This window comes from Coffea eugenioides, chromosome 7, assembly GCF_003713205.1.
Source record: "Coffea eugenioides isolate CCC68of chromosome 7, Ceug_1.0, whole genome shotgun sequence".
Lineage (NCBI taxonomy): Eukaryota > Viridiplantae > Streptophyta > Magnoliopsida > Gentianales > Rubiaceae > Coffea > Coffea eugenioides.
The window spans coordinates 8,916,964-8,936,548 of NC_040041.1; the positions used below are offsets into that span (position 1 = coordinate 8,916,964).

General features: G+C 38.0%; 1 protein-coding gene and 1 pseudogene across 1 annotated transcript; one reads left to right on the top strand and one right to left on the bottom strand.

The window, feature by feature from the left end:
• Positions 1 to 11,845: 11,845 nt before the first annotated feature.
• On the bottom strand, positions 11,846 to 14,036 carry LOC113777650 (8-hydroxygeraniol dehydrogenase-like). The gene is made up of 5 exons (XM_027322805.1): positions 13,837 to 14,036; positions 13,622 to 13,735; positions 12,635 to 13,148; positions 12,365 to 12,518; positions 11,846 to 12,267 (listed from the first exon to the last, which is right to left on the bottom strand). The coding sequence occupies exons 1-5, from the start codon at positions 13,932 to 13,934 to the stop codon at positions 12,065 to 12,067; spliced, it is 1,083 nt and encodes a 360-aa protein (XP_027178606.1). The 5' UTR covers positions 13,935 to 14,036; the 3' UTR covers positions 11,846 to 12,064.
• A 4,120-nt stretch (positions 14,037 to 18,156) lies between these two features.
• On the top strand, positions 18,157 to 18,946 carry LOC113777652 (annotated as a pseudogene).
• The last annotated feature ends 639 nt before the right edge of the window (positions 18,947 to 19,585 follow it).

Here is a 19,585-nt window from a genome sequence, read left to right on the forward strand (position 1 = left end):
TGTAGTAAAAGAAGAAAAAAAAGTATATATATATATAAAGAAGAATGGTACTTACAAATTTGTGGTTGTTCTTTTCATTGTAAACTTGATAAAAAGATATGGAATCCATAAGGTCATGGGTTATATCTGGCTTGATGGAAGAGGATACATGCTGGTACAGAATATATGCAGGCTTGATATCACCTGAGATGAAAAACAGTGAGGAAATAAGGTAGAATAAATTCCTAGGTAGCCTGGACAGGAAACAGCATAGCATCTGCACTGACCCTGAGCGTTTGCAGAATACTGCAACTGGAGAATGTTAGCAAGAGGAACAGTCCAACTGAGATAACTGTGCATTTTAAGTTCAGTGAACTGAATAACATCAAATTTTAAGTTTCCGATGTGACGCAGGAGAATATAACTGTTTTCGTCAAGTAAATTAGTTGTTTGGAATTCTATCCATCCATCTGCGAATTTTTGGTCTGTAACTTCAATAGTCTAGCTTTCATGCCCTTGAATGATAGTTATGTTACTTTTTTGATGCAGTTGCAGCATATAGTGAAAACTGGGGGTTACAATCTGCAAGTGCAAAGTGGAAGTGATGAAGTCCTGGAACAGAAGGTTTTTTCTGGGTGGTATATTTACATGGGGGAGGAAAAGTCTTACCTTTCTATGCTGGTTGCACTTGAAAAAAAAACAACCTTGAGTAACATTGGAAAGATTATGTGGCTGGGTAGAGGAATTTTCACCATGTATGTCCGTTGCCATCGAATTTGATCCAGGGGTAATAAAAATATTGAATAAATAGTGTTATAATTAACAAAGAGTTTACTTTGATGCTTTATTTTAGAAGTGAATGAATATACGAAACAAGAGGCTTAGCACTTATATAGGGTGAGTTGTTTGAAATGCACTCAAAAGTGAACAAAGGGCCTATTGATAGCAATAGTACAGGCAGATAGTAATAGTAGGCGCATTCATGTATTCATGAAAGACAAATGAGTTGAAGTTTGTTCAGAGTTACAGCAATAACTTGTCATATTGAATTGTATATCAGTTTTCATAAGCAAAGAGACAAAAAAGAGAGGAAAGAAACAGTGAGAGTTCCTCATCATCGCTATCTGGTTGCTTGTTGGCATGAATTTGCAGTGAGAGTTCTTCATCATCTCTTAGTTGGAAAATGAATTTGCTTGTTCAGAAAAGAAAATTGTTTTTATATCGATTTCATACTGATGATTCATTTGCAAGCTAAATAAGTCATTTTTTTGGAAATAAGTCATTTTTTCTATATTTTTTTGTTGGTTGTTTTAATTTTCTAGAAAAGTGATTTAAATGGAATATTTTTTTTCCGGCTTTTGTGTTTTTTTGCAAAGGACGTTCTTATTCTCCTGAACTTCTTGAATTTATTGCATGAGAAAATAATTGAAACTTCTTAGCACGATCAAGCATTGATCTATAGGACATAAGTAAGAGTCAACTGAAATCTTGAAACAATTATATCGAAATAATAATAAAAAAAGGGAATTTTCGTTCGTCACAATTACTTCCTAAATTATTTTATGCTGAACTTTATTGATGTTGAAAAGATCATTTGGAGCAAGGTAGGTAGCGTCCCTTTTTCCTAAATATATCTATAAGGTCGGTGAAAAACCTGATGTTTTATTTAACGTATATTGCAGAGTTAATAGATAATGCCTTGTGTAATTCAAAGCGAGGATGTCTGATTTATATCTATCACAATTTAAATAAATGAAGTTTATATATTCCAAGGTAATATAACAGGATATAGCAATAGCCATGATAATGCATAGAATTATGATCAAAGTAGCAGTTAACTACCAATGCGTCAAATATTACAAGGTTGTTTTGAAACAGAGGTAGTAAAAACAAGCTGTAACAAAAGTAGAGTCAAAAGATAGGCGAACATGTAAGGGGCTAACACAAAATAAGCAGCATTGTTGAATAGGACCAAAATAATAAGTCAGGAAGATTAATGGGCTAGTGACTTTACATGCCTAAGAAAATTTGGCTCTCTTGGGTGAATTGGCAGCTTCAAGAGGTGATGCAGATGAGCAGTCACCTTCTGACTCTTCAAATCTTTTAGCAAGGCATGATTTAACTCTTGAAGAAGAACCTTCGTTGACTACAATATTAAAAAATGGAAACAGGGATCAGTGACATTATAATAACCTGTGATATATAGTGCGAAAATCCAAAATGCAGAAATGTAAAATTGTGACCTGAAGCAATTGAAGCACTGTTTGCAGTTTCATTATAAGTTAAAACATGATCAGGCATTTCTTGGATATCTAGCAACTCAGATTCCAGGCGGTCAGTAGTTTCACAATAATATATAATTGTGTAACGCTGCTTTGCATCGGCTAGTTGAGACTGAACAGGTTTAATATGAGCTAGAAAAAGCTTTTGTTTCAGCTCAGCATGAGTTTTTTCTAAGGGAAGTTCAATGTTCTGGTAGTTAAAACATCAAGGAAAGAGAGTATGAGAATTATAAGCATAGAAAAAGATTTCAAGAGAAATTATGTAAATATATATAGTCTATTATATGTGGAGATGTGAACCTGAGTGAAGTGTTCCATTGCTTCTAATGCGGTGAAAGTAAGCAAAGTTTCAGCTAATTCACCAAAAATGGAAGCAGTGACCGTGCCTGTTGTATCAGTCAAATCAATGTCAAAGCGACATCTGTATATATTAACAAAAGGTAAGTAAAAGAAATACAGGAACACGACGAAGAATGAGCAACAAGGAATGTTAGTATCAAAAAGTGGGCAAGACTAAAAAAAAGGCGGTTAAAAGTGGTAGACTGTATGATGATAGACCTTGGTTCAGCCGGATGCCTTTCTTTGCATGAATTACATGTAAAAGCGACTCCATGCGGAGCTGTTGTAGAGCGGAAGCATTTTTTGCATCTCATGTACCAGAATTTTTGGAAGATGTGCTCAAACGAGAAGGACACTTTGACCCACGAGCTCTGCCATAAAAGTAGCAATGAAAGAGAAAGAAGAAGCAGTTTTGATAAATACATGTGAGAATGGGAGTAAATTGTATAATATACAGAAGTCTTACCTTTTGTGCTGGTTTCAGAAGGATAATTTTAGTTATTTTCTGATCTGGTTTAAGAGGTACATCAGGATTGAACTTCATGTAAGCTGCGTCAGTAACAAGGTCACTAAGTAGTTGAGAATTTTTCCTGGCCCTGTGTAAAAGAAGAGAAATCAATTAACGATCACAAGGGGTTATGATGAGTATCTTTAACAAAGGGACAAAGGAAAAAGAGTATCTAGCAACCATTTCTTTAGGTTTCCAGTTTCTTCTATAGGAGGATCAATAAGAATTGCAGAGTCAAACCAGGTAGATAGTGTGACTCCTGTAGGAAAATATGGCCAATTATCAGGGAAAAGGTAAAAAAAAGAAGATATATGAAGAATAAGCACTTGAGTGTTTAAATGTAAGAGATATACTATACAAATGTTAAACGGCATACCATTGTAAAAGCTAACTTTTAACTTGCGACAGACAACAACAGGCTGATTCTGGATGGAATGCGTCATCTGATAGCCTTCGTGAGTCACAAAATCATCCCACAATGACAAGACAACAGGCTGCAAACTAATATACGGAAAAGATAATTTATTGGGAAATCAGGAGAAAAGAAAAGCATCACATAATAAGGAAGAAATGTGTAAGGAAAACTTACTCTTTGTTAACAATGACAAATTTTTGAACGACTGACTCTTTTCCATTTTTGTTGATATGTTTGACATCTAGTGACTGAACAACTATACCAAGAACATCTGGTGGAGAACAATACAATAGCAATTAGAAAAAAGTAACATAACTGGTGAGTAAATAAAAAAATTACAATGGTGAAGCTGACCAACTGATTTTTGCTTGTCATCGATGAAATTGACAAGATCGCTGAATTCTGTATAGTTAAACTTCACAGGGAGAATGTCATCATCATCATTGGCTGGTTCAATGACCGTTCGGCTGGTGAGAACCCACTGGATCTTCAGGTCAGAAGTTTGATATTTTTCTGGAATGAGCCTTACAACGGCATTTGAAATGAGATACTTTTTATAAATCTGAAGGCGAGGGCTGATCTTAGGGATATCATGATTGAATATAATTCCCTCCACTTTTGATCCCTAGGAAAATACAAGAGATTCACAAAGTAAGCAGCTATGGATGTATTGAACTGGTCATAAAAACATAAGATGTTCTAATGACAAGGGAAATTTAAGTAGTAGATGAATGTGATTTTTTAACAGCGAAGTGCTTAGGTACGGAGTATGAACAAGTAGATATAAATTGTAGCAAAAAGATGACCTCTGCATCCAGCAAAATAAGTTTTTGCTTTTTTGTTGGCGTCATTGTTGAGCCAGTTATTTGCTGCTTTTCTTGGACAGTTACTTTGCAGGTCCAACCCTCAGATCCAGGCAGGACGTTTTTGGCCGAGATAACATCCTGCATCCTGTATTTTTTTTGCAAAAACAGAAAGAAAGTGACAAATTAGCAACAGGGTGTGAATGTGTAAATGATAAAATAATAAGTAATGAATGGTATCACTGAGCAGACCTCATATATCATATGTTAGTGAATTTAAAGATATCGTGAAATACAATATTTCTTGTTTTACAATCAGTTTTGACATCATCAGAAGTACCCGGAGCAATCAAAACTTTAACTGCAGAAGAATTCCTAGCTCTAGAGAGAGCAACATAAAGCTGGCCATGAGAAAAGACTGATTCACGGAGGTAAATTCCGACATAGTCAAGAGTCTGACCCTGAGATTTATTGATTGTCATTGCAAAGCATAAACGGACAGGAAATTGTGTCCGTATGAATGGAATACCGTTCTTTTCGGTGTGAGAAGTTTGCAAGGGAATTTTTGGGATGAAGACCTTTTTGCCTCTATGAAGGCCAGAGACAATTTCGGCAGAAATTGTGTGCTCAGCCAATTCTCTACAGATTAATCTGGTCCCATTGCAAAGACCTTCCGTTGGATTCAGATTTCTGAGCAGCATTATAGGACAGTTTTCTTTGAGCAAGAGTTGATGAGGAGGTAGACCTTTTGGGTTCAAAGAATTTAGAAAGCCCTGATAATCCGCTTGATATCTCCTATCAACAGTTCAATCACAGCTTATATATCTGTGAAGACATCCAGGGAATTTTGCAATCATCATCTCATTAATTTCATCAACTGAACAGTTTTTTGGACAAAGGACACATCTATTTATCATTTGGTAAGGATCACATGAGTATAGATTCAGATCAGGAAATATGATCCCAAGTAACCTGGAAAATTGTACATGTAATTAGTGGGAGCAATCAAAGTACATGGACAAAAAGAACGACTAATAGCACACTAAATGATTATAACCTGTCAAGTGATTCTTGTTTGTTATGATAAGGAATAACCATATGAGATGGTAGAGATATTTGACTATGTTCATCAACATGTTCAACACCTTCTCCAACTCTAAGCAAAAAAGCTGAAAATGCTGGATCTAAGGCAGCTCTCATATTTGTTCGTAGTTGTAGTTTACACATATGAGCCCATAAATGTGAGCATAAAAGAGTTGATTGGAACAAATCTGGTGGAGGTAGATGTTCAACAATAGGCAGGGTTTGGCGAAAATCACCGCCAAAAACAATTGTTTTTCCTCCAAATGGTAGATCAGATTCCATTATATCTGTAAGAAGACAATGAAACACTTCTATTGCTTCTCTTTTTGCCATCGAAGCTTCATCCCACAAGATTAATTTAGCATCAACAATTAGCCTTGCAACACTGCTTTGTTTACTTAATTGACAAGCCTTTTGTTTTGAAAATTCCAAAGGGATCTTAAACATTGAATGTGCAGTTCTACCACCAGGGAGGAGTGATGCCGCAACACCAGATGTGGCAACTGCTATTGCGACATATCCTTGTGAGCGGAGAGAAGCAAGAAGCGCCCGATATAAGAAAGTTTTCCCGGTTCCACCTGGACCATCTACAAAGAAAGCTTGACCCTTTGAGGAGGATACTGAATCCAGAATTAAGTCAAATGCATGCCTCTGGTCAGAATTGAATTTTTGAGCAAGAAGCAGATCTTCTGGATCAATAGGTATGGTTGTTTCAGTTTGAATTTCTTTGGTGAGACGCTCACCATGGCAAGATGCAAAGGAATCTTCAAGAAAATGATAATCATCGAGAGTTTTCCCCATGTGCTCCAATGTTACATTAATATCCCAAAGAACTTTTCTTTTGATCTCTATCGGCGTGCAATGCCGATGAGCTGAACTTCGTTTATAATCAGAAGATAGATGTTCTTCGAATGATTGCCAAAGATGTTTAGGGTCTTTCGGGCAGCAATAGAAAAGAAGCATTGCGAATAAAGACCTTAACAAATAAGGCATCTGGAATTGAGCCGCTTCCTCTAATGCCTGTTCTATGTAAGAATCAGATTCAAGCAAGCCTAACTCCAAACAGGCCTCTCTAAAAAAGGCTGTTTTATGACCTCTAACCATAAGTAAGTCATCAAATGACGTTGGACCCGGAATATGTGTGAGTAAAAGTCTTAAATAGTATCTTTCTCCTTCTCTAGGTTCAACAGTAACCAGCCTTCCTATGACCGTTCTACGACTCCTCTCTGACCATGTCTTTGTCTTTGGTGTCCACACAAAGTGTTGAGGAAAATCTCTATATAAACATTTCAAATTCTGAGCTGTGGCATTGGTTTTGTTCATTCTGAAAAACTGAGTCAGCATAGTCTTTGAAAAATCAATCTTCCTTAATAGATACCACAAATCTGAACTTTTATCAAAAGAAACAAATTGTTGGTCAGGAAGGTGGACTTGGAGGGTATAAACTGCTGGATTCATTTCTGTCAGGCGAAATTCATATATTCGCCACAAAGCTTCCGGAGGTGAAACCCAACGTGCTTGCTGGAAGGAATTAATTTCATCAATGGTACCAGAAGATGCTTGGTCAAGAAGATTAAAGCTGATAAGATCATGACCTTTAAAAATATATTTGTAAAGGTACTTAACAAGCTTAACAGTGGAGCAGATTTCAACATTGATGTGGCAATCAAATAGAGCTAATAAGTATGGGCTGTAAGGTATCACCCATTGGTTGTTGAGCTCATGCTTGCGCACCTTTATTTTTTTGCCATCATCTCTTCTTCTATAACATGCATAGCTGTCCTCACCATGAACTGTATAAGGAGCAAAATTTTTAGGATAATGATTTTTGCATTTACCAGCTCTCATGCACGGGCTTTGTTTATCCCTATAACCACAGGGGCCATGAATCATATGCTTAATGACCAGGGAATATAAATGCCTGTTCTTCACAGGGTCTGGTATTTCAGCACAAACAATTTTGTCATATGATTCAGGATTCAATAGTTTGGAGCCTGATTTAAGAATAAGCAGCAAATGGGCATGTGGAAAGCCTCGCTTTTGGAATTCAATAACATAGACACAGGCTGCAACCTCACCAAAAATCTGTTTCTTAAGGAGCTCAACCTTTAACATTTCAAACTTAGCTCTAAAAACTCTAGCGAGCAAATCAGGCCTATCCTGTGGTTTTTCATGGTATTGAAGATTCTCCTGAATTTCTTTCCACATCGGATTGCAAGTCATGGTAAGAAATATGTCAGGCTTGCCGTACTTTTGAACCAAGGTCATTGCATCAAGATATCTTCTTCTCATGTCCCTTGGGCCGCCAATAAATGAAGCAGGCAATACAATTCGACGGCCGACTCTAGACCCCTGTGTTTGGCCTATTGGAACACTGTCTAGAACCCGTTGAAGGATCTCTGTTCTAATTTCAGTTTGCCGCTTTCTATGAAAATCCAGTCTAGATGTTTCAATTTTTATATATGTACCAACAACAAATTGCTGAAATAATCTCAGGCTATGAATCAACATAGAATCATCATTGTCTCTTATTTGCAGCCGATAACAATAGTACTCCCTAGCAGAAACAGTATAGTCTTGAGAGGTTTTTTGCCGAGCAGCTAAAAAGGGGAAAAAGAGCAATATCTTATAGCAAAATATATAGAGTAGGACAGCAGAAAGAGTGTATAAATATAAGAAATAGACATGCCTATATCTTCAAAGTGGAATAAGGCAGAAGAATCCTGGGCAGAAGAAAAATCAACATGAACTTCTGGGTCATCAGTATCAGGTTTCTTCCTTTTTGAGAATAGCCTCTTGATCCCACGATGCCAACCAGATTCACCTCTAGGGAAGAGAAGAGGATACTGAAGAGGATCGTAACACGCATAATATGATTGGACCCTATAACTTGCGTTGGAATGGCTATAAACCTGAATGTGGGGGCTTTTCTCAGCCAACTCATCATCTGGCTCGGTCCATATAGCGGCAACTTGAGAGGCAGTAGGAAGATTAAAGACACGCTGATCTAGGCCAGGATAGCACCTAAGAACTATAGTATGGGTCTCAATGGCCTGAACATGCCTAAGTTCTTTAAAAAACCGCCTATAAGGATTTTCTTGCAGGATTGTCATTAACAGCTTGAGGGTGGCTGGCCGAAGCTTATCAGAATTTTGAACTCTGTTTGTGAGCTCTTCATCAGTGTCAAAAAAATATAACTGAACTCCCGAGGATTTATCAGACGGAGAGATTAGACCATCCAAGAAGTGATATACCTGGCCCTGGACTCGAAATGTATAAACCCCTTTTGTATTTTTTGTCAGCTCACGATCATACTTAGCACCATAAGACGTGAACGCCACATTATTATTATATGTACGGGAGTTCTTCCTAAAGTGCTCGCATTCCTCATCATTACCAATGAATAGGCGCTTAAGAGCATTAGGCATAGCAGGAGCAACAACAGAGATTTCACCTTCAGAGCAACAAAAAGAAAGAGGTTCTGAAGGGAAGCGTTTGGCACCACAGTGTTCACAATTTGGAGTAGGAGGAAGAATAGCAGATTGGGTTGGAATATTTTCTAGCCGAGATAATCTGGAAGGCACATGCTGAAGATTCCTACCTGGAAAGATCCAAAAAGAAGATAGAAGTATATACACATGGCTAATGGGAATGATGATTAGCAGGAGAAGGCAGGTTGCTTCTTTGGAAGAGTGAGTAGCAAGTTTTTTTGTCTAAAAAGTTACAAGGTTCAAGAGCTAAGCAAACGACCGAGTTCTAATTAGGCTACAAAAATAAAGCAAATTGATGGCGAACCAAATTATAAGTATACCTCGAGAAAGTTGCGACGGAAGAGAGGCTGGCGTAGGATAAGAAGATGAAGTAACATATTCTGACTGAGTAATGAACAGATTTTCCCTATTGTCATTTAAAGATGAAGAAGCTGGGATGGAACTATCCACAGCGCCAACCAAAACAACACCAGTCTGAGTATATCCTAGTGGAGTACTACTAAAATAATCTCGGCTATTCTCGACAGGTCTTTGAAAACGGATCGTTTCATCAGAAGAAGGCACAGCAGTGGCTGCCTTCTTTGAAGCGTTCCGTTCTCGACGGCGACGGAGCAGGTCAGCTTTCTGGCTATGCGGCATTTCCGCATACCTCTTACGTCTCTTAACATTTTTATCCATGTGTGGATAATGCGAGCTTGAAAAGCATACAAATACATAAAGGCCAATGTATTTCTTTGAATCGAAAGACACAAAATGCAATATAAAGTTGCACACAATGAAGCAAAAGAAGACACATTGCAAGTTAAGCGTGTAAAAAGAAAGCAAACATAGCATGTAATGGAACGGAGCAAGCATAGCAGTAAGAGAGATAGGGGGGGAGAGGTTGGAGCGAACAGAGAAGCAAGCCATAACAACAAGAATAAGAATATATAAAAAAACCAGAACAGGGTGATGCGAAACCAAGTAGAAAGGAAATTACCTGGAGCAACAGGCAGGCGTAAGCAGAAGAACAAGCTAGATGAAGCAGTTGAAATGGGCCTGCAGAAACCGAAAGGAAGACTGTCAAAATTTTTTTTTCTTTGATGCGAAACTGAAACCCTGAAAAACCACCAAAGAAAAACAAAGTAATCCAAAAGGAAGAAAACGAACATATGATATACCAAAGAATTGCCAAAAAACGATTAGAATGAGGAATGCTGAGATCAACATAATGTCTTTTCCTTACTGGTTTATAATAGTGAAAAGAGCTATTGCTAATTATCTGGTTGTCCCAAGTAATATTTGTTTTCCTCGGAACATGTTTTATATCAAAACTAACATGAATTGTTGGTCAACCAAATAATTGAAAATTACAGAAGCATGTACAACAACATCCATTTTTTTCCCACAAAAAAAAAATATAAGTTGGACAAGAGCTCTCTCCTTGCTTCCATCTTTCAATGCAGTTTTTGAGCTGCAAATAGGGTGATTAATTGAGCGTTTTTTTTGTTCTTAGATTTTCTACAAGACTATCATCATTCAATAGGGAATTATAGTGACCTGGTGAAAGGATCCATTAATTTAAAAATCCACTACTAAAAGGCCTCAATTCCAACGCCTTAATCCTAAATTCGAAGCACGACTTTATTTTAATAAGCGCAATAATAGACAGCTACTATAGTGGCAATACAGCGGTATACAAGTATACATAATTAAAAATAGTTTTCAAAGCTGTATTTAAAAAAAATTTTGGGAGAACAATCTGCCTCATGGAAGGGCAATTGGGCGGTTTGTTATTCGGTATCTTGATTGGGTTAAGCAGACTGCACAGCAACAACAATGTAAAGCGGGGAAAATACAGCGTACGGAAGGCTGACGATCAGGCGCAGGCAATAATTTGAGGGAGAATTTGGAGGGGTCAGCGCTAATTTAGGGGCAGGGGGGAGACGGAAGCACACTGATCCAGTAAAATTAAGAACCAAAAAGCGAGGGTGGGAAGAGCAGGGGGAGGGATTCGTCCAAAACAAAGGCTGTAATTGGTGGGATGTGCAATCAACAAACATGGAGGGGAAAAGAAAAGGAAGGGGAAACGGAGAAGGCGATAAAAGCAGGTGGAAAAAAGAGGAGCAGAGGTTACCTGGCGGAGCGAAATGGGAAGCAGGGAGAAGGAGCAGCAGTAGGGAAACACCAACGGAAGAACAATTGACCAGTCGTGGGGAGAGGTAAGGAGAAGCAGCTACATCGGCCATCATTGCAGCAACCTAATCCGTCAGCAGCCAGGGGGAGACAACAGAAGGAGAAGGCGTGTAAGGGGGCAAAGCGGAACAGTAAAGGCTGGGGGGACGCAGCCGGACAGAGCGATGGAGCGGGGAAAAAATAAAAAAGAGGAGAAGCCAAGACGGGGGTTAAAAGGGGATTTTTTAACATATGGGGCAGGGAAGATAAATTTTGGACCTTTACGGGGGGCTAAATTTTGCAGATGAACGAAACAAAACAGAATCTGTGGTCGATGAAGAAAGAAAAAGAAGGACAGAAGGAAGATGGAGCCGCTAGAGACGAGCTGGCTCAACGAGCAGAGAGGCACCCGACGGAGCCAACCTAACGGATGCAGGCAAACAGGGCCAACGAAAGACGGGTCTTACAAGGTGAAACTTGAGTTGAGGGTAAAACGCGAGCTGCAATGAAGACCGCACAAGGAGGAAAAGCTTCGACTTGGTGGAGTTGGTACACAGGAGACTGACGAAGTGGCAGAGAAGTGACCGACGACCTCAGCCAGCCTCCCACCGAGCAAGAAGAAAGAAAGAAAAGAAGAAAACAGTGCGGGGGAAAAAAAAAAGACACCAAACAAACGAATCCCCAGCCGCCACGCGGAGGACGACCACGTCCGACGTGGACACCGGGCTTCCGCCCTTAGTCTATATGGTTAATGATGCCATTTTCTACCGAAAAAGAAAAGAAAGATGCCATTATAATGAAAACAACACCAACTGAGCTTGTTAAAACCTAATAGTCTCCGGAGACGCCAGATTTCAACATCAAGCCAAAATAGCCCTTCAGAGCATGGAAGTCTATTCCTTCAACTAGTTGAGATATCAAATCCCCTAACAATGGGGGAAAAATAGTAACAGGGAAGGACATTCTACAACTTTAGAAAAAATGGAATTTAAAGAAGTGAACAGAAAATTTTAAGCTGATCTCGATGAACTCCCAATGTCGATCACAAATCGGTACTTGACATCAGTTTTCAGCAGGCGCTCCATTGCAGTGTTGATATAGTCCATTGGGATGACCTCAACATCTGCTAAGATGTTGTGCTTTGCTGCAAAATCTACCATTTCTTGGGTTTCCTTGAGCCCGCCAATGCCACTCCCAGAGAGAGTCTTCCTGCCTGTTAATCCATACTTTTGCAAGTTAGAAATAGGTCCAGTTATCGGGATGATTAGGAGGCCAGCAGAGACGAAGAAAAGAAAAAGACAAATCCTTACCCATTATAAGGGAAAATGTGGAAAATTCAAGAGGTTTTTCGGGTACGCCAACCATGACCACCTTCCCATGAGGCTTCACCAAATTCATCAACGGAACAACGGGGTGGACGGCAGAAACGGTGTCAATAATGCCATCCATGGTACCAGCTGCAGCCTGCTCATACAATCACTCATAGATTGAATACAATTTTAATGTTGCAAATTGCAAGACGGCTCAATATCACTTGGTAACAAAATCCTCAGAACAACACAATTCCAATCATTAATTACCTGCATCTGCTCAGGATCACGACTATTTATGAATGCATCTGCACCGAGTTTTTCTACGGCTTCCTTCCTTTTATTCTCTGAGGTACTGATCACAGTCACCTTTGCCCCAAAAGCCTTGGCAAATTTCACACCAACATGGCCAAGGCCACCAAGGCCAACAATGCCAACATGTATACCAGGTTTATCGAGTCCAAAATATCTCAATGGACTATATGTAGTGATCCCTGCACATAAAAGTGGAGCGCCAGCATCAAGAGGCAAATTTTCGGGCCAGCGAACAATGAAGTGCTCATCAGCAACCATGACATCAGAATAGCCTCCATAGGTTATTGTTCCATCCGTGTAAGTGGCGCTGTATGTTAGTATCTGCTTCGAGCAGTAGTTTTCAAGATCTTGGGAACACATGTCGCAGCTGCGACAAGATCCGACTAGGCAGCCCACGCCCACCTTATCCCCGACCTTGACTTTCTCTACCTTGCTACCAACCTCAGTTACCACACCCACAATTTCATGCCTGTATCAATGGATTCCATTCAGACGTCAACACCCTTCCAATAATCAAAATAACATTGACCATTTGATCAGCTTTTATTCACAGGAGAGAGGAGGACAAAATTCCAGCAAGCTCAGTTTTGTTCATCTTAAAAGATAACATGATCAATCATCAATCTATGTCATTTATGAACATGGGACGTATTGTTTGACTAAAATTAAATTTCCTCAACTTAAAAAAAAAAAAAAAACACTTGTTAAAAAAAAAAATCATAGCCCCATGTTTTTAGGACTACTACTTACATTCTTAAACATTTGTTTTCAGCATTAATTAAATTCTTTCAACGCCATCAAAGCGAGTTCAGTTATACACTTACTTCAGAACACAATTAAGGAGGAAAAATCTCATTTTGGTCAGACAAAGTGTGCAAATTCGAAGCAAGATCTTAATCATTCTTGCAAATTAGGAGCAAGATCTTAATCATTCTAGCTTACCCTGGAACAATGGGATACTGTGTCACGCCCCATTCATTCTTTGACATGTGTAGATCCGAATGACACACCCCACAATACAAAACTTTGAATTGAACATCCTTCTCACCAGTAGCCCTGCAAAATGAGAACATCAAGAAGTCCATAAAACCCACCAGGAAAAAAAAAACAAAATACCCAGCATCAAAATGATGGAAAAAGTAAATGTATAACAATACCTTCTTGAAAAATTGAATGGAGAGAATACTCCAGATGCGTCCCTAGCTGCCCATCCAAAGGCCTTCACGGGATGCTCTGTTTCTGGTGTTTTTGCCATTTCTTCACCCAAAAAATTGAAGGGGCTGCCTTGTTTTTGGTCGCTTAGCAAACGAGCAGCAGTTCTAGACTCCAGGAGGAGACGGAGATGGATTGGGGAGCTAACAGGCAAATATTTATGGCTGAGTTTTGTGCTTAAAAAAAAAAAAATCGGGTGAATTTACATTTATTTTCGGGAGTAATGAGGGTGACGTATTGGGTGAGGTAACAGAGAGAATCCAACATCATAATCATGATTCGCCACGTGGATCTCCCTAGTGCATGCTATATGTACTGTTCACACAACTGAACAAAAGTCTCCAATCAAATTTCAAATCAAGCGCGGTGAAGTATTAAGTCAAATGAAGAGAGAAAAGGGGATCCGTCTATGTAGGCACGGTGCAACTGTTCCTGCCCCTTGTCCGGCAGGCACACTTTGACCTTGTCTACTGTAGGAGCACAATGTGGGCAAGACACGTGTGAGAAACAATAGTTATGGCCACCCGCATAGGATACTGGCTGTGGAAGTTGGACGCGCATGAATGAATGGGCATTGGGCAGGAGGAAACGGTTTGGATATCCGAGTAGGGCTCTCAACGGACCCGAATCCGATCAATATTTACCGGGTACAAGTAGGTATATAGATCCGTGATCAGAACTCGGAACCGGACCCATATTATCTAATAAAATTACAGATCGAATATGGAATATACCATTTCAATCCGGACCGTTTTAATTAATTAATAATTAAAAATATATATATATTTGTCATAATTATTCATACAAATACTTACTTCCATTCCCAATTTTGTTCAACCCTAATACCCACCGCCGCCGCACGCTCTTCTCTTTTGCTCTGACTCCCGAGTCCCGCCTCCGCTAGTCACCAGACACTTGGACCAGCGACGCTTTTATTTTGCTCTCCATCCCCAGCTCCAAAGAAATCGCCGGGTCTGGCCAGCTCTAAAGAAGCAAGCCCAGCTCTTCCGTGAGACTTCTCTTCTCTTTTGCTCCACCTCCGCGGCTCTGCCAGTTCGCCGTGACGCCTGACGGTTGTAGCAAGCCCAACTCTTCCAGGCTCCAGCTCTTCCAGGCTTCTAGTTCTAGCAGCCCAGCTTTCTTTCTTATAGTCAGGTATTTTGTCTCCAGTGAGTCTCCCAAAATTGCGCTCTCTTGGGAGAGATTTTCTTTTTTTCTTTTTTTTTTTGTAGAGGGGGATAGGCGTACGGGGGGTTTTTGAAGAAGAGGGGTAGTGATGCCGGAAATACCATCAAACTCTGAAAAGCTTCTTCAGAAGGCTTTGTTGATGATGTTACCAATCAAATGTTCTGAGCCTCCTCCCTCACATCCCCACACCTTCTGATCGATCCTAAGCAAAATTAGGAAATACTACCACTACTATTATGCAATTCTTTTTTTTTTTGATGCAATTATGCAATTCTTAAGCAGCAGTAGATTTTACTTTTTTTCTTTCTTCTTTTTATCATTATTGTTGCTCTCTTTGGACTAATGGGGGTCGATTAGATTAGAGTGCCATTCTTCGACCTCACCAAACAGAAACGGAAGTTGCCTCGTTTGAATTCTAATACAAGTGTATTAGTGAAGGAAAAATGGCTATAGGTTGGTCTGGGTCTCTTGGGAGGCAACAAATTAGAGTCTCTGATGCACTCACTGGTTGACGATAGTGTGTTCAGCGTTGTACGTTGCCCATAACAAAAGAAAAGGGCAAAAAGGGGGCAGAGATTCTGGCAATTTCGGCCCCTTCTCCTATTGGGTTATTGACGGGTCTTTTGTCGGGTAGGCCTGACCCGAATTCGGGACTCATCGGATGCGGGTCCGGTAGAAAGATTAGAAGTCCTGTCGGCCTCGGATATTTGGGCCAAATCCGAAACTAATGCAGTATAACGGATCAAGGTCCGGATTTATTAATTTCGGCCCGGACCCGATCCGTTGACAGGCCTATATCCGACCAAGCATAAGAAGAATAAAAAGTTGAAAGTAGGGTGTAGATTGTAATGGGACGAATACGAGGAAATCTATTATACTAGAAATTTATTAGTCCATGTTTTCAAAAGATCTAATAATATGACATGTATTCTTGAATTATTTTACTCTTTAATCAATTCAATTAATGTAATTTAATAGTTATTAGTTTGTTTAGTTCAAATGTTTAAATTACTATATTTTAGTTAGAAAAGTATTTTGTTAAACTAACTTATCAAAAAGCCTCTCTAAGTAAATATTTTATTTTACCATTTCCTTTAGACATAAAAATCCTAGTTAAACTAACTTATCAATAACCTTTTCTAAGTAAAATTTAGTATATTTACTACTTTTAACGTTTCCCTTAGTTGCAAATGACAAATAGTATACATATACGTTAACATGTGTCATTTCTCAAGGATTTTGAATTTTTATTTTTTATTAATTTCAATTAATGTCATCTAATGATTATAGTTTGTTTAATTTACATGTTTAAATCCCTATATTTTATGTCGGAAATATTTTTGTTAAATTACCTTATAAAAAATCCTGTCTTTATTTTAACATTTCTTTTAGGCAAAAAAGGCTTGGTTTAACCAACTTATTAATAATTCTCTCCAAGTAAAATTTTTTAGTTTAATGTTTTCCTTAGCTTCAAATGACAAATAGCATGTTTTGTCATTTGTAACATTTTTTTGTATATAGGATATTATAGATTTAAAGAAATGGTTTGACAAATTGATAAATATCAATGCATGACTATCGTAAAAATGTAGTAAAAATGTAAAAATGATACATTTTTCCCTTAATCCTATTGTACAAATTGAGAATTTTACTTATTGTCTTATCTTTATATATATGTAATAGATTGAGGGTTTTTTTTATCAGAAACCTTCACGCATCACCTAAATCCCAATCCCTTTTTCCTAGAATTTTATATTTATTTTAATTCACACACATTGGCTCCACAATTTGGTACAATCAAACCATTTCAAATTCTTTTGTTTGCTACCGATATGCAAACAGATTTCCATGATTCCAATTCCTCTCCATGTCTAGTTGACCCTTACTCACAGTTTCAAATTTATGTAAAACTTATCCAAATCACATTTGCAAAATTGTAGATTGATAACACAAAATTTAATTACAATTCCCATGACTCTATAATAATTGACTAATAACACAAATTATTTACAATTTTAGTGTAGACCACATTAGAGAACTCCCAACTCCCCATCTTTTTTGTTATATTGTTTATTTATTTTTAGTTAAATAAATAATTTTCAATCTTTGAATTGCATACATACCATGTATGCGATTATAAGTTAGTTACAATTTTGAAATATTAACAACATTCAAAATACTAGCAAAATTTGAAATTACATACTTATCATATAGGCATTTACGAATGAGTAACATTTCTAAAAACATTAACAAAACTTAACATACTAACACAATACCACACTTATAAATGATTGTTGCTAATAAGGAAATAATATTTCAAATCCTTCAAATTGGTAATAACAAAATGAAAACAACTTATCAAATATAAAAGATAAAACATACTATCAAATTCAAAAAAGAATTAACATTCACTCTATTCATTCTTTTAGGTAATTCCAACATAAATATGTATTATTACCTTTGGTAATTCTAACTTAAATATGTAACTACTGTTTAAACATTAAATTAAAATGTTCAATTTATAAACATACAATATTTATATTGTCTAAAGTTAAAAAATTAAAAGAACAAATTTATGCTTGAAAAGATAACACTTTAATTTTTTGGTAGGGCACTACCCAAAATCATACTATTAAGGGAAAAGAGTCTCAATGGCCATCCAACTCTTTCCCAAGTAAAGTTTTAGCTCTCCAATAATTAATGTTAAAGTTTTGGCCCTCGATCTAATAAAATAGTATATTCATGATTCTTCTGTCAAATCCAGCAGTTAAAATTGATGAAAAGCATCATCTCGTGAGAATATTAAGGGCATTATAGTCTCTAAGCAAAGAAAAGTAAAAATACTTTCATCGCTGATTTTTTCTCCAGCAATTTCCACTCCTTTTTCACCACTAATCAGTCCCTTCCAATGATGGTCGGGTCGCCTTCAACTTCAACTTCAACAATCTCGAAGGGTGCTAGTGGAAGCCCAAGAACCACTACATCGGCCTCTGCTACTGATAAAACAGGCCAAGCTTCTTTATCGGCGACTCTTTCCCACTTTCCCTCCAAAAAAAAAAAGAACTCTCCGACCTCTCTACAACCTAACCCTAGCCATTTTCCCTCTAAATTTCCCGTCAGAGATGTTTGAATTAAGGCTGGTTCAGGGTAGTTTGTTAAAGAAGGTTCTGGATGCCATAAAAGATTTGGTGAACGATGCGAATTTCGACTGTTCCTCGAGTGGCTTCTCCTTGCAAGCCATGGACTCCAGCCACATCGCGCTGGTGGCTCTGCTGCTCAGATCCGAAGGCTTTGAGCACTACCGCTGCGACCGTAATTTTTCCATGGGGATGAATCTTAACAATATGGCTAAGATGCTCAAGTGCGCCGGAAACGATGACATTATCACCATTAAAGGCGACGATGGCAATGATACTGTTACCTTCATGTTTGAAAGTCTCACTCAAGATAAGATAGCTGATTTTGAAATTAAGCTTATGGACATCGACAGTGAGCACTTTGGAATTCCAGAAGCAGAGTACCAGGCTATTGTTAGGATGCCTTCGGCTGAGTTTGCTAGAATTTGTAAAGATCTCAGCAGTATTGGTGATACAGTGGTGATATCTGTGACAAAAGAAGGCGTAAAATTTTCAACAAGAGGTGATATTGGGTCTGCTAATATAATTTGTTTGCCGGCAGAATACAACTGTTGACAAGCCAGAGGAAGCAACTGTTATAGAAATGAATGATCCAGTGTCCTTGACATTTGCCCTTAGGTATTTGAACTCTTTTACCAAGGCAAGCCCATTGGCAGAGATGGGTTATATAAGATTTTACCTGGCGCCTAAGATTGAAGAGGATGAGGATGAAGAAGAGACAAAGCCTTGAGTTTGAATGCTCCAGCAGTGGACCCAAACCTTTTGCTTAGAGACTATAATATTCTTGATATTTGGCCGTGCATCTCACGAGATGATGCTTTCCGTCAATTTTAACTGCAAGATTTGACAGAAGGGCTACGAATATACTATTTTATTAGATCGAGGGCCAAAACTTTAACATTAATTATTGGAGGGCCAAAACTTTATTTGAGAAAGAGTTAGAGGGCCATTGGGACTCTTTTCCCTACTATTAATTTGGCAAGAGCAAAATAAAAAATAACTTAGGAAATATCAAAATTAAAAAATAATATCAATTTCAAAAAGGAAATAAAGAAATGACGGTAGCTTTGACATTAGATGTTCTTTATTTGGGACATTTAAGGGTTTGCAAAAGTACCCACTAACCTAAAAATCTGCCATCTCTAATTTTATTCAATCTGAAAGTACTCGATTCATATTATTTGATCGGATCAAAAGAGGGTCGAATACCAATTTAAATACGGACAGGCTAGTATCGCATAATTAAAAACTCACGGATACTAGACCCGCTCGCATATATTAATTTAATTATTTATTTATATATATACTATAAAATAATATTTTTGGAGTTAAGTGAGTAATTTCATTCTACAAATTGCATTACAAATAT